Source organism: Hipposideros armiger, unplaced genomic scaffold, assembly GCF_001890085.2.
Source record: "Hipposideros armiger isolate ML-2016 unplaced genomic scaffold, ASM189008v1 scaffold_538, whole genome shotgun sequence".
NCBI lineage: Eukaryota > Metazoa > Chordata > Mammalia > Chiroptera > Hipposideridae > Hipposideros > Hipposideros armiger.
Genome location: NW_017731888.1, coordinates 352019 through 367777, shown reverse-complemented (window position 1 = coordinate 367777; position 15759 = coordinate 352019). Strand labels below are relative to the sequence as shown.

Here is a 15759-nt window from a genome sequence, read left to right as displayed (position 1 = left end):
TGTGTTGTATAAATAGGTGGTGATTGTGTGTGTAGTGAGTTGGAGCAAGTCCTTCCTGGGAAAAGATGAGGGTTAGTAGTATAAATAATGTAAAAAGTCAGGAAGACATTTGCATATCTGATTTTGTGGATCTTATTATTACTGAGCTGTAGGGTGGTGACTGTGTCAGAACTGGGCTCAGTGTAGACCTGTGGGTGGGAGCCCAGGCTTGGCCAACCCTCCGTGTGCTGCTGGCCTGCACTGCAGGACGTGTCCCCACGGCACACGCTGCAGGACGTGTCCCCACGGAGTGCCCCCCCCACCCCGGCACACACTGCAGGACGTGTCCCCACGGGGCCCCCCCCCCCCGGCACACGCAGCCTTCCCGGAGCCACGTGAGGTCTGGAAGGTCCCTCACCACCATGAACCAATATTGCACCTGCAGATTAATTAGAACAGGTGTTAAAAGGTTACAGTTAAGATGAAAACCTGTGGTGAGTCATTAGCTTGGTTCTCTAGGTAATTCTGAGGATTGTTTAGAGGAGCCGGAGGCCCTGGCTTGGCGGCCCTGCCGGCACTGCTCACGGAGACCCTGCTGTGTGCCGTGCTGTCCTCCAGGTGCTGGGGACACAGGACCCAAACCAAGGTGGTGTCTTGGAGGTCTTCTGTCTGGCGTAGGGAGGAACCATAGCGTGATACTGAGGGGATTATACAGGAAATCAGACGGTGGTGGCTGCTGGGCGTGGGGGTGGAGGGTCTCTGGGCTGGGGGGGCATTAAATGCAGGGGTTGGAGGCCTTCGTGAGCACAGCCGGCAGGGCATGGGGGGCAGAGGGGTCTGCAGGGGATGGAGAGGGTGGGGATGGGGGGCAGAGAAGGTGCCTCCTGGCCCTGGGGCTGCAGGGGTTGGTGGGAGTCGCAGGGCAGGAGGCAGGAGGCTGGAGGCTGGAGAAGCAGCCGGGGCCTTTGGAAGGACATCAGCTTTTACTTGGGGGGCGACGGGGGTACTTCAGATGAGAGAAGTGAAAGATCTGACTTAGGTTTCAGAGGGTCGTTCCCACCATGAGCAGAGGGCAGGGCAGGCTGTCAGGACGCTTTGCTGAAATTCAGGAAAGATGGCGGGGGCCGGCGTGGACCGGGGGGCTGGGAGGAAGAGGTGGGTTCCACCCAGATTGTGAAGGCAGAGCCCATAGGATTTGCTGATGAATTGGACTTGGGGTGCTGGTGAAAAAGAGGTGTCAAAACCAGTTGAAGTTTGGGGCCGTGATCACCTGGGATGGGGGGCAAGCTCATGTGCTGGGCGGAGGCCCCTCCTCCGGGCGCTGGCATCGCCCTGGCCCCCGGCTGCATTTTTCAGATTCACTTTCGCTCCGTTGATTCCCCAGATTGTGGACATTTAACAGGGAATAAGCTGCAGTGCTGAGGAGAGCTTCGCCTTCATTTTGGGGAGTAGGTTTATCCTCAGGATGTCTGTTTTCTAATCTGGGGTGCCCGTGACTGTTGGGGGCTGGGTGGGTCAGTTGGAGTTAGCGAGTGGCGTGTTTCCAAGCTGTATTTTAATAATTATTTTAAAAAGAAAAATCTGTTTCCCTTTCTCAAGTACGAAGGAAGTCCTGTTCCCGCCAGTGTGGGCCTCACGAGTGACCGGGAACCGACGGGTCACTGCGGCCTGGAGCCCGGGGGACAGGCCGCAGACCCGGCCTCCTCACACACTCGGGGTTGCGTGGTCTGCAAATATGTGAGGAATTTGGGCCAAGGAAACCCCCGAGACTAACTTTTCTCTCAACATTCTTACTCGTACTGGGACGTTTCAGACAGATGAAATGCGAATACTCTTTAGCAAGACAGCCTGGGGAGTTCCCATGGACCGCAGTCCTCAGCTGCTCACCCAATATGCTGAGTCCCCGTCACCCGATCTGAGTGGCCCACGGCGGGGGGAGGGTAGGGTAGGAGAGAGTGTTCCCTCCTGTTCCGGGAGTGACATTTATTCCTATGAATATCCTTTGGCCACTGTCCCTGAAGTCTTAAAGTGCTGAAAGAGAACCCCCCCTGGAGGCTGCTGGAATTCTAGCCGCAGCTGACAGGGTCGTTCGTAGGCGCGTCAGCCTCACTCCTGGGGCTCACAGAGTGACTTCTGTTTCCTCAAACAATTTTAATGCCGTCCTCAACATTCATGAACGTGCTGAGTACAATCTTGTGTTTTTTTATGACCCCTCCACCCCCGCCCTTTCAGAGTGACTGCAGGGCTAACCTCTTCTCGCACTTTATTTTTAGACTTGGATAGTCAAATTCTAATGAGTTAAATTTTAAATCCGATGTCGACAGGTGAGGACACGCATTCATGAGGACAAATTCATGTGCCCTGTAAACGTTTGTCTTTAAAACAGATAAAATGTCATTAGTTTCTCCGATGGCGTTGATGTGGGGGTACTTCACAAGGAGACTTGGGGGTGCAAAAGCACCCCTTGGGAGTTTGCGAAAACAGAGACCAAGGGGGACTGTGTTTCTCCTGGGAAACTGTCCAAACAGAAAGCAAAGCCCTTTGCCCCTTAATCACTTGCTTGCAGTTTCTGGCAGCGTGAAGTAAAGGCTACAGGGAGCGGGGGTTGGGGGGGCAGCGCTCCCAGGCTGCACATCAGCCTCGGGTGAGATGGCACGTTGGGCAAAGACCCCTCCAGGTCCTCCGCGGCCACTCTGCCTGGTGCCCCAGGGGCGCCCTCCCGGCAGCCCTCCCCCAGGATTCGCTATGTGTTTGCTTAGTTGTGCTCTGCATGTGTACCCCTATTGCAGTGCATTTTATATAAAGCAGCACACTCACGGAAGAGAAATGCAGGAAGGCTGAGCTGACAGTGAGCCCCTGAAGTCCTAGCTCCCCCCCCACACCCAGCCCCCGGCCTTGGGCACCGGGGCGTAAGGCAGCGGGTCTGAGGATTTCAGGGGCTGTGGCCTCCTCTGCAAACCGGTGGCCGCTGAGGACCCTCCCTGTCTGGACAGAAGCACATGAGACACTCGGTACTCAGAAGGTTCCAGCTCCCTGTGCAGCGGCCACTGCTCCCAGCCTCACCCCACCTCTAAGTACTAAGTGCTAATTGGCGACTTGAGGAGCCGCCGGCGCTAAAGTGAGAGTCAGGTGTGGAGGAAGCTCAAAATCCTCTGGGAGGAGCTGCCCCGCGGCCTTGGCTGGAGAGCTGGGCCTGCGCCTCTCCTCGGCCACCGACTTTCCCCTTGACGCCTTAGCGTTCCCTCCCATTAAGCACAAGAGGCAGCTTACCTGAGGGTCGTCCCTGCACAGCCACACTGGGCTGCAGGACGTGACAGTAGGTGATGAGTATACAATGTGTCCAGGGCATGTTTTTACTGTGGTTTTAAAAACTGCCAAGACAGACGTCGCAGAAGAAATCGGTAGCGTACCGAGGACAGCCGGTCCGAAATCCATGATCCTAAGTGCCACCCGGAGGGCTCGGAGGGCGGCGTGAGCCCGCTCTCAGTGACCCTGCTCCCCCGGGAGCTGGGCACCGCTGTGCCTGGCCCAGCGGGGCCACGCCTGGCCGTAGGCTCTACTTCTGAGTCTCAGTGGATGTCGCTTGTGTGTCCCCAGTCCAGGCTCCAGGTCAGGAGATTCTGACCAGGCACTTTTCCCTGAAAGCTTTGCTTCTTTGGCCTTCCAACCCTCCCAGCCAGCCAGCCTGCGGGGTCCCAGCTCCCTCGGTCTTCCTGTGCTGTGATACTGCTGGGGGTGGGGGTGGGATGCTTGTAGAGAAAGGCCTAGGGCTGCTCCCAGAAGAGGCACGCCTTCGTGTCTGCAGGATGCAGTCATGAAAACACAGTGGTTTCATTCTTTAGATGAAATATAATCGCACAAGTAGGAAGATAAAAAAAGTTTGAGCAACGCCTAAGGGTAGGGAACAGAAATAATTCTTCCTTCCCCCCAGCCCTGCAGCCTCTGTTACTGGGTAGATTAGCACAGAAGGTTAAGTTTAGCGATGGTGTAAACAGCCACATTTGGGGATTTTTGTGTTTTATTTACTATGACTCTGCCCTGGGGACACAGCTGGAAACTGCTGGTAAAGTAGCTCTAATGAGTTCAGGCTGGAATTGTCTCTGTTGAGGAACTTGGTGGTTTGCCTTGTGTCCTTCCTGGGGGAACCTGAAGTGATGCGTTTAGTCTGAGTGTCTGAGGACCTGGGCTCTGTCCGTGTGACCGCTGCCCTGGGCAGCAGTGTGTACAGCGGCAGATGGCCCGTCTGACCCGCTAGAACTGGATTGGAACCTCACAGAGGCGCCGACAGCCCGGGTCTCAGAAACTCTCTGTCCTTTATTGGAGACACTGTATTTTTTGTCAAAGAAGATATTTTCAGTGCCAATTGCAATAGAAAATAAAAGTTCTAATGACCTCTTAAAAACGAATTTGCCTTTGGGGCATTATTGGCTCCATAAAGCATTTGAAAGTAAGGCTTCAGTAAACTCCTTTTTCCTTGCAAGTGGGATTTTTTGCACTGTTTCTCTCCCTAGAGTAGCATTATCCTCACAATGCCCACTTCTCGGAGAGGTGGCACCAACTGGCAGAACAAGCACCGATTTTAGAGTTTTGTGGACCTTGTTTACCCGGCTTCCTCAAGTGTCAACTTTGTCACACTATGTATAGGATAATAGTATCTAGTTTCCAGAGCACCTGGAGACTATGAACAAAATAGCCGGGAAAAGTAGCTAGCAGAGTGTCTGGCATTTAAGTAAAAGCCCTAAAGGATCACCTCCTCCGTGAGGATTCATCTCAGGGATGTTTCCTGGGAAGCTGCTGGGAAGACCGTTCATAGCCAAGAAAAGGAGCTCTAGCTTTTGGGAGATGGATGTAGAAGGTGGAGGAGCCCCCCCTGGGGGAGCTGGGGTCCGGCGGTGCCTGGGCCATTGTTCTTTCCAGGGGTGAACGCGTACCCCTGCCGTTCTTCAAGGACGGGTCCTCAGGTGGGGCGCGGGGCACCCTCGGGTGGGGATGCATCCGTACCTGGTGACCCTGGCCCCTCGGGGTTCTGAGCACAGTCTCCTGTGAGCACGGGCTGCCTGGCGTGCAGTGAGGTGGCGGTCAGGGTCCTGGGAGCCAGCTGCCCGTCGACAGGTCAGACCACGGATTCTGCAGAGGGAGGAAGACGGGGCCAGCAGGGGACGCAGATGGCTGGAGAGACGTGAAGGGTTGGCAGCGGTGATGGTGCCTTTCTTTCTCAAAGCCAAGGCCCCGCTGTACTCGGACCTGGCCCATGTCTATGCTTAATCCTCGTTCCAGGAGAGAGCTGGCACTGCTCTGAAACAAACCTTCATGAACGAAGCGTCTAGGTCCCCCGGGCTGCTTTCGAGGAACGTGGGTGTTCCAACTGGGGTCGCTGGCGTTTACGGAACAGCCCCAGGGCACTGAGGACCTTGTCTCGCTTTTTCTCTCCCAGGGCGAACTTCGAGGATACGGCCACATACTCAGCGGTGGCGACCAACGTGCACGGGCAGGTGTCCACCAGCGCCGCCGTGGTGGTGAGAAGTGCGTGAGTGGCTCGCGGGCGGGCTGCCGGCGCCCTCTTTGTCTCTTTTTTGCCTCACTCACCCTGTTATCTTGCAGGGTTCCGAGGGGAGGAGGAACCCTTCTGTTCCGTGGGACTCCCGATTGGCTGTAAGTGGATTTTTTTCTTTCTTTTCGGGCAGAAAAATATATAGTGACGAAGCATGTCATTTTAAAGATTATTTTCTAAAGGTCAAAATTTTATTTATTTATTTTATTTTTTATTTATTTTTTTAACCAGAAAGTCTTTTCCAAGTTTTCCCTGGCCAGTGTCAGGCCGCTGACAGTTTGTTCTGATGTAAATCTGTGGCAGGGTGGTAATCTTAGACACCGGTGAAACTTTACATTTTGAATTGGGGACAAAAAAAGGAATCCGAATCCTTGACTGGGACGTGGACTGTGGCCACATTTTGTGTTTAAGGAGAGTTTTCTTCCTCTGCCAAAGTCGCCGTGCTCACGTGTAGGGAGCAGCACTGCAGACGGCCTGAGGGGCGGCAGCTGTCCGCTCAGAAGCCCAGGCTGGTCTTTTTCTGATACGAGTGACACCGCGGGCGACCCCGCCTCCCGCTGCTCAGCTACTGTCACATGTCATGTTCTCTCAGCACTTGGTGAACGTCGTGTGGGAGGCCGCTAGCCCTCCCACGTGCTGATGTGCCATAGGTCACCACATGGCTGCCAGTTTCCAAAGTGACATGCGCGGTAGGAGGCAAGTCCAGTCTCTTTCTCTGGGACCAAAAGGCCTGGAGCCAGGTGAGGGTGGCGCAGGTAGTCCGGCCGATGGCGTCTGAAGAACCATGACCTCCTGGTAGTGTGGCTTGTTTATAGTTGTGGATGAGAGTCGGGATTGAGCTGACCTTCCAAAAGAAGAATTGTGCGTTCCCATAGCAGCTTTGATTTGTATCATAATCTGATGTCTGGATGTTACAAACCAATGTTGGTGAGTGAGGGACGGGCCAGTGTGATGACCGAGGGGAAGGCCTGCTTGGGTGACCACTGAACACTTGGGTGTAGCTTACTTTGGTCATTTCTGTGTGGATTTTATTGGATGGTCTTATGTCCAACAGTTGGGGGGATATCCAAGACCACTAACAGGCCAGTGGGTCAAGTTCAAGGCCAACACAGGTGGAGGCAGGGGGATCTGAGGCTCTGTGTCGCAGCAAATGTGTGACAGTGCCCCCCGGATCCCCAGGACAACGCAGGCTCCCCATGGAGGGTGTCCCCAGTGACGGAGCTGGAAGGGATCGCAGAAGTCGCCAGGTGCCAGGCCCTGGTTTCTTCTCTTTGTGAAAATTTTATCTTTCTAAATGGAGGCCTCACGCATTCGCAGCACACTGCGCTGCACAGGTCGTGACATAACAGGCGCCCCTGTGCACACCGCCCACACCTGCAGCTCAGCCGCCTCACCTCTCAGATTGGAGTCAGAGTCATGCAGCACAGCACCGGCCACTCGCAGGTGTACAGCTCAGCACGCAGCTGCTTTTGCGGAGCTGAAAGGGTCCCCGGCTGAGGGAGCTGCAGCCCTTCCCCGCCATCCCAGGGGCCTAAGAGGAAACGGTCACCTCCAAGTTGGCAGCTGTTTAAAAATTTCCCCGAATGCATGTATTTGTAAACATAAACTGTTTTAAAAGTTTACCGTAGATTTCCTTCTGGAACATGCATTGTTACCCCCCCCCCGCCCCCCCCCCACCTATGGGTCTGCTCTTGAGATTTCGTGAGGTGAAGGTCTGTGGATCTAGTGACTTGGTTTTGTCGGCAATTATAAGTGACACTGTGTTGCTGAACACGCCACAGTTCCTTTTGCAACGTCCCGGAGGGGACATGCCCGCGTGCGCTCGGCCTGCCGTCCCTGTGCGCACACGTGACCGCGTCCCTTTCTCTCCACGCAGTGCCCTTAACGACCGTCGTTCCACACATGCACTTCGATGTCCAGTTTTTGGAGAAATTCGGGGTCACCTTCAGAAGGGAAGGCGAGACGGTCACTCTGAAGTGCACGCTGCTGGTGACGCCGGACCTGAAACGCGTGCAGCCGCGGGTGGAGTGGTTCCGGGACGGTGAGTGCGGGCACAGCGGCCGCCCGGGCACCGCGCCTCTGCGCGCGCGCTGCGGGCCGGGCCGCACTGGCGTCCAGTGGGTTTTAAACTCAGTGCGAGCTTGGCAGTTCCTCTCCACCGCTGTCACGGGGCAGGTGGCAAAGCCAGGAGAGCCTGGGGGACCTGGAGCCTGCCGCTGGCCTTCCCCTTGGGGGGACGGGGGTGGGGGAGTGTGCGGAGGTTGACAGGGGGCGCCTGGCGTTGGTGAGCCGTCAGAGGTTTCTATAGCTCCCTACAGAGGGCTTCTAGGTGACTAGAGGAGTGAGCCACGTGTCTTCCTTCGTGTTTCCTCAGCTAAAGCATAGGTGACGTTTATCAGAGCTCATCACGAGCTGCACTCTGTTCTGAGTGTGACAACTCCATTTTCACAGGGACTCTGAGAGGGGTGGTGGTTAGCTCCTTGTTGTTGGTGGGGAGCTGAGACAACACACCTGCTCAGGTGCGTCCCCAGGGAGGGGGCAGCGCTGGGGCTGGAACCCGGGCAGCCTGGCTCAGACCCCGTGTTCCTGACCACCGAACACCTTCGCCTCAGTCAGCATGGGCTGTGCTGTGCCACCCGTGTGTGCAAGCTGTGCACAGCTTGTCCCGGTCCCCTCTGGGCTGTGTCCCTAAAGGGAGCTGGGTCTCCATGGGTTCAGTTACAGGCTGTTCTGCTTACGTTGACTCAGGAGCTAACACAATGCAAAATGTTACAAAGAATCATGTCATTCCTGCCCATAAAACATGTATAATCTAGCTGGGAAAATACACAGCGTTGTAAAGCAATGTTACAACCAGAGCAGGTTGTGCTAACTTGCCACACCCATGGCAGGGGCCACACAGTTCAGCCCGGAGCGCAGGTCTGGGGTGGAGGAGGCTCGTGGGCAGAAAAGGAGGCCGTTGAAGGACAGGTGGCTTTCCGCTGGGAGAGACGGAGGGCTCTGTGTGCCGAACGGCAGGGCCTGGAATGTATGGGTGACCCGGGCCCAGAGGACACATGGGTGACCTTGCACAGAGCAGCTCGGGAGTGAGCTGTTGGGTTTGTAGGGGCGGTGGGACCTATGGTCTTCTGTTGGGATAGAATACATAGTCTCCCCTTATCTGCTGTTCCTCTTTCTGCAGTTTAAGTTAACTGAAGTCCGAAAATAGGAAATGGAAAATTCCAGAAATCATTCATAAGTGTTAAGTTGTGTGCTGTTCTGAGTAGCTAAGGTCTCATGCTGTCCCAACCCGTCCCAGCCGGGACGTGAATAACCGCTCTGTCCAGCTCCCTGAGCTGCTCTGCTCCCTTCCATGGGGCACTTGGCAGCCGCCTCCGTTGTCGGATGGGCCGCTGTGGGGGGTGTCGCAGTGCTGTGTTCAAGCAGCTCGTGTTTTACGCAATAACAGCCTCTGAATGCAGCAGCAGTGGTGCTGGCGACTCAGATATGCCCAAGGGCAGCTGGAAAGTGCTCCCCTTAAGTGAAAAGGGGTATGTGTGTGTAGGAAATCACTCAGTATAGACAGGTTCAGTACATCCACGGTTTCAGGCGTTCGCTGGCGGGTCTTAGAACAGGTCCCCCTCAGATAAGGAGGGGCGGCTGGAGTTGTGACCACGGCTGCCTTTTGTTCTCCATGGGGAGAGGGAGCAGCAGGGTGGCTGCGGTGGCCACGCTGATGTAATTTACCTGTCGGTCCCCGAGGTCCGCCTGTGCTGACCTTCGTCCTTTTCACTGCTNGTTACAAAGAATCATGTCATTCCTGCCCATAAAACATGTATAATCTAGCTGGGAAAATACACAGTGTTGTAAAGCAATGTTACAACCAGAGCAGGTTGTGCTAACTTGCCACACCCATGGCAGGGGCCACACAGTTCAGCCCGGAGCGCAGGTCTGGGGCGGAGGAGGCTTGTGGGCAGAAGAGGAGGCCGTTGAAGGACAGGTGGCTTTCCGCTGGGAGAGACGGAGGGCTCTGTGTGCCAAACGGCAGGGCCTGGAATGTATGGGTGACCCGGGCCCAGAGGACATGTGGGTGACCTTGCACAGAGCAGCTCGGGAGTGAGCTGTTGGGTTTGTAGGGGCGATGGGACCTATGGTCTTCTGTTGAGATAGAATACATAGTCTCCCCTTACCTGCCGTTCCTCTTTCTGAGGTTTAAGTTAACTGAAGTCCGAAAATAGGAAATGGAAAATTCCAGAAATCATTCACAAGCGTTAAGTTGTGTGCTGCTCTGAGTAGCTAAGGTCTCATGCTGCCCCAACCCATCCCAGCTGGGACGTGAACAACCGCTTTGTCCAGCTCCCTGAGCTGCTCTGCTCCCTTCCATGGGGCACTTGGCAGCCGCCTCAGTTGTCGGATGGGCCGCTGTGGGGGGTGTCGCAGTGCTGTGTTCAAGGGGCTCGTATTTTACACAATAACAGCCTCTGAATGCAGCAGCAGTGGTGCTGGCGACTCAGATATGCCCAAGGGCAGCTGGAAAGTGCTCCCCTTAAGTGAAAAGGGGTGTGTGTGTGTGTAGGAAATCACTCAGTATAGACAGGTTCAGTACATCCACGGTTTCAGGCGTTCGCTGGCGGGTCTTAGAACAGGTCCCCCTCGGATAAGGAGGGGCGACTGGAGTTGTGACCACGGCTGCCTTTTGTTCTCCGTGGGGATAGGGAGCAGCAGGGTGGCTGCGGTGGCCACGCTGATGTAATTTACCTGTCGGTCCCCGAGGTCCGCCTGTGCTGACCTTCGTCCTTTTCACTGCTGACCCTCCATCCCCGCGTGTGCTCTTTGTGTAAATAGCTTTCGGATGCTCGTGACCTCGACGCTTCGTGCAGTCGTGCCAAGCTGGCGAGTCCCACCTCGCCATGCTTGTGTCCTTCATCTGAGGTTTCTGAGCACACCTGGCCCTTTGCTGCTTTCAGATGTGCTGGTGAAGGAGTCCAAGTGGACAAAGATGTTCTTCGGGGAAGGCCAGGCCACCCTGTCCTTCAGCCACCTGAACAAGGACGATGAAGGCCTCTACACCTTGCGGATCGCGTCGGGGGGCAGCGTCCGTGAGCACAGCGCTTTCCTGTTTGTCAGAGGTACGCGGCTCCGGCCAGGGGCGCTGATGGGGGGAGGGGGAGCCTATGCCCGGGCTGTGGGCACGCCGCCTGGCAGTAAGTGGGCGTCTCCGGGGTATGTCGCTTATGTCCTGGGAGCAAGCCTGTGAGATCCGTGAGGCCGAACCAGGAACAGGTTAGAAGCGGGACGTTTGGTCTCCCTGGTCACTGATAAAGGACTTTATAAAGCCACGGCTGAGAGTGAACACACCTGAGTTACAATTCTCACGGGGCTTTCTCACAAGAGCGCAGCAGGCCGCAGAGTTGGCACCGCCTGTATGTCCCTGTCACGTCTCTCCTTCCCTCTGGATGTGCTGAGGAGGGAGAGACCGCTGCCCTCAGTTGAACGTGTGTCTGAGGCAGTGACGACAGAGGCCAGAGCCTGAGTCAGGCAGCGGCTCTACTGTCACATGGAGTCCTCACCGGCCCCTCAGGGAAGGCTTTATTGATCAGGTTTTATGAAAAGGAAAACAAGGCCCATGATATACCAGGCACAGTGGGAGGTGTTTTATGTATACTTCATATATATATGTGAGAACATGTGTGATACATTTATGTCTGCTCTGTAAATGCTGTCACGTACAGGTATCTGGGTATATGCATGTGTGTATCACATATATATGTATTTTCTCTCTGTATAGTGGATGTGTAGACATATAAAATGGATGAAAGTATGGATATAGTATATGTACATATAAGTGTTTATACACATACACGTACATGCACACAGATATCTATAATCAAACATTCTTGCCCCAGTTTTGTCAGAAAATGCCATTGTCTTCTCCTTTGCAAATGAAGCCGCGGAGGCTCAAGGCAGGGGACTTCTGGGGACCTGGGTCCCGTTGCAAAGCTGCAGCCTGTGTTTTGGGGGTGCCTCCCTCGGAGTTCTCCCAGCCCCTGCCCCATGCTCCCTGCAGCCCCTGGCATCTGGCCCCACGCTAACGCCCAGCAGAGCCAGAACCACTGTGCAGGCGTCAACGCACTTCTACTCGGTAGTGGGGCTGTCCTGGCCCGAGGCCCCTCCCCCCACACCCACGGTCGCCGGCTGCTCTCTGCTCTGTCCCGACGGCTGGCCTGGCCTTACCTGTCCTGATGTCTCCCACACCTGTGCCGGCTGCCAGCTCCAGGTAGCACATGCCTGGACACCCGTCAGTGCCTCATCTTTTCCAACCTGGACCCGTTAGAGCAGAATGGGTGAATGATTTCAGGGAATGATTTAAGTCAGACCAACAAACGCTCCTCAGCCCGCTCTCCGGCAGAACCACATCAACTTGCAGGGCTGGGGCCTTGGCCCTGCCACCAAGTTCCACCACTTCTGTTAGCCTGGTGGCGCGTACCCTCCATCCTACGCATGTGTCTTCTGGCAAGCTGTTTCGCCCGTAAAAACCCAGTGAATACGATGGAGCCGGAATTGCCTAGTCAGCACCGCCAGTGGGGGACAAACCGTTTTCACTCCTTTCAGAGGACCTGGGTGTGAGCAAAAATATTTGGCTCGATGTCAAACAATCCTTAACTTTGAATATGCTGCGGAGACTTGAACAAGCACCTGTACGGCTCTCAGAGAGTTGGGGTGTGTGAGCGCCCTGGTTCCTGAATAAATACGGTCCTCAGAGAAGAGAATGAAGTGGTCAGTGTGTTACTTTCACAGCAGCTCTTGGTCTTCCACTGTAACTAAAACTTGAAAACAAGCCCTGACTGCACTGTGGCCATAAACAGCTGTGAAATGCGTGAGCAGAGTGTGGACCCCAACATTTGCTCTCAACTTGCAGGAAAACATTCTTCAGATTTTCTAAGGGCTTTGACATATGAAAGCATCTAAGGCAATATTTCCCAGGTGCCAACAAGGCCACATTATCATCATTGTTTCTTCAGTCAGTTTTTGACAAGATGACATTACGTGACAACCATGCCAGCGAGAGAAGGTGAACTTCAGCTTTGGATGCAATTTAGAAAAATTACGGACTTGAGCGTTTTCTAGAGGGGAGAGTGTTTTGAGTTTGAAAACTCATAAATATGTTATATTTCTTGTCACTAATCCGTAATAGTCAAAGCACAGGTAAGTCACCTGAAGGTGAGGCATAAACAGTGGGTCAGATTGAGCAGCTCGGAGCCCGAGTTGGAAGAAGCTGTCACCAGGCTTTCACGTGCTCCCTTGCTAAGGACTGATCACCGGCCGTCTCTCTCCTCCCTCAACGCAGACGCTGACCCGCTGGTCACAGGGGCTCCTGGCGCACCCATGGACGTGCAGTGTCATGATGCAAACCGAGATTACGTCATTGTCACTTGGAAGCCGCCCAACACGACCTCGGAGGGCGCCGTCATCGGCTATTTCATTGATCGGTGAGTGTCTGTTGTGTTATTACAGGCATGGAAACATTCCTGAAATGGATTTTACTGGGGAAAACCTATTTGGATGTTTTTCTAGACTGTAGCTCATGCCACCACTGTTGATGGCACCTGGCACGCCTGTTGGGTTAGTTCCTGGGGGGCGTCGCCCTGCAGGCAGGACCTTGTGCAGCCGCTCTCCGTCTGTGCTGCAGTCACAGCTCTGTTGCTGGGTCAGCACCGGTGCCACATCCTGTCGGCTTCTCCAGCCGGGTTCCGGCTCTGCTGGGGGTCAGCCTGGCTGGGATGGGCCTGGCCACCCAGAGCCGCGTTCAGCCCTGTTCCTCCCTCCAGAGGACCTGAGGACGGGCTCGGTGAATGCGGCTAAAAGCACAGGCTCCTTCACACTCAACATCCTTTTTTCTTCTATTAAGTAAGGTTTTCTTCTTGTTTCCAAGTAAAACATATTGATGTTTCAAAGTACTAAAATTTGGAATCTTGCTTTGAGTTAATAACGTAAGCGTAGATCATCATTAAACCCAGCAGAGTTTAATTTCTTTGTGTCCCTTCACTTGGCTGTTGCTGAGCTTGGGAAGGACTCGGGAGCCGGTGAGGTCGCTGGATCTGCAGGGTAGGCCTCAGCCGGATGTTTCCGTCACTGAAGGAAATTAGTCAGACAATCATTTAGGAGGAAGATAGGAGGGTCTAAGCTATTGGGCTATTGGCGGATGGTCCCAGGTAGGCATTCAAATTTTTATTCATATAAAACACAACGAAATACTATGGTTATTTCAGAAAAAGTATCAGTCAGCTCAGCTGATTAAGTTCCCCTTGCCGGACAAGGCTACTGGCTTAGCTACAATGTTCACGCCACTGTAATATTTTGATATGCCACAGTCAGACTTTCAGAGTGTTGTTCAGGGTTTAGTTGAATGAAACAAACTAACAAACAAACAAGACCAAAGCTATTTTCTGTTCCCCTGTGACATTTCTTAATTTTTTCAGCCATCTGGCAAAAAGCGTTTTCGCGCACCTTCTCAGTTAATGACCCATTCTTTCCTCTCCCTCATTAAAAGAGACAAAACAGCAGAACCTTGTGAGACAGGTTGGCACACACGCGTCGGAGAACTGTCATCAGAGTCTAAATAACCAGGAGGAGAGAGAGTTGATTCTTTCTAACACCAAAGCGCAGCCCTGATGCCGAATTTCGCGGAAGGACTAATTTTCTCAACTTGCTATTTTCTCCTGGGTATTTGACAAGAAGTTTTGATGTTGAAATATCACAACCTTTGAAAAACGGAAATTAATCTTTTCTACATTTCCAGATGTCTGGTCAGGACTTCCCAATTCCACATGAGCAGCGTGCTAGAAAGAATCGCATTGCTATAGTTGGAGCAAACAAACGCGCTCTCCAACGAGAAGCTGGTCCCGGGCTCATTGGGGTCAGGTCTGTCCCTGGGACCTGGCGTGAAGGGCCAGCGCCCTTCCTCAGCCTCCACAGACATGAGGGGAGCTTAGGGGCCCCTGAGATTTTGTGGTGTAAGTTGAAAAAGGGCTATCAAGGATGGATGACTTTTAGAGGAGATTTTGCCTAAATGTGTTTGAAGTCAGGAATTGATCTTCAGCTATAAATTATAAAGGCTCAGGAATATACATATATATGTATATATATATATATATATATATTTATTTATTTATATATTATACTTCCTAAATAACTGTCTTTCAAAGTTTATTTATACTATTTGTATAAGTCCATATTTTGATGGCATTGATTTCATCAATGTGAGGTGTTTTCCTGTTATGTCTGGTATATGTCACGTATGTATAAATGTGTATATGCCTTTGTATGTATTCATCAGACTGACGTATTTGCTGTTCTCTACGCTCTCTTCTTTGTTTGAAGATGTGAAGTGGGAACTAACAATTGGGTTCAGTGCAACGACTCGCCCGTAAAAATCTGCCAGTACCCCGTCACCGGGCTGTTTGAAGGGCGGTCTTACACGTTCCGTGTGAGGGCCATCAACAACGCGGGCATCAGCCGGCCGTCCAGAGCCTCTGAAGCTGTGGCTGCCCTCGACCCCGCTGACCTCAAAAGGCTACAAGGTAGGTCGCCACGATTCCAAGTTCCACCTCTGACTGGGAACCTTGGGGCTGTGTTGTGTGATTTGTTCTTTGTCCTTTACCCCCAACTTGCATACAAGCCCTCAGAAGCTCGTGAAGGGCTGGTGGTGGCAGCGGTATTTCCTGGTCTCCCACATCCCCAGCAGCATTACCAGGAGTGGGTGCAGCCAGGCTGACATTTGTTCTTCAATGTGCTGCACCCTCCTACATCCCTCACGGAAGCCTGGATAAACTGGTGCAGAATTAGACTTTTCTAAGTCCAGCGATGATATAATTTCAACCCATAATGGGGCTTAGAAGGCGCTGAAACCCAGCCACTCTGCTTGGGAATTTTCACTTCACATGATGCACGCAGATTCCTAAATGCGATGGGACCCTTAATTAGGGTTTTCAGTGAGCTGCTATATTTTGCTTACCCACATGGTCTTTTGAATCCAACATGGAGAGCTGTGGAATTCTAAGTAGTGTTACTTGGGTAGTGGCTACAAGGTGTGACAATTAAGTTCGTGAATTTGTTACAACGATGTTGCTAACCTTTTCTGATATCGGAGGAATTATTCATTATGAATTTGTACCAACTGGACAAACAGTGAACCAAGTTTACTATTTGGAAGTGCTGAAAAGGCTGCGTTAAAAGTTAGACGACCTGAA

The 15759-nt window shown here is 53.2% G+C and overlaps 1 protein-coding gene across 1 annotated transcript in view; it reads left to right on the top strand.

Moving 5' to 3' along the window:
- Positions 1-15759, top strand: part of MYOM2 (myomesin 2) — a 78940-nt gene that overhangs the window by 12335 nt on the left and 50846 nt on the right. The window contains exons 8-13 of the mRNA XM_019668742.1: positions 5414-5502; positions 5581-5631; positions 7407-7571; positions 10477-10638; positions 12858-12999; positions 14891-15090. Of these exons, the coding sequence (XP_019524287.1) occupies positions 5414-5502; positions 5581-5631; positions 7407-7571; positions 10477-10638; positions 12858-12999; positions 14891-15090 (809 nt within the window). The remainder of the gene's footprint in view (positions 1-5413; positions 5503-5580; positions 5632-7406; positions 7572-10476; positions 10639-12857; positions 13000-14890; positions 15091-15759) is intronic.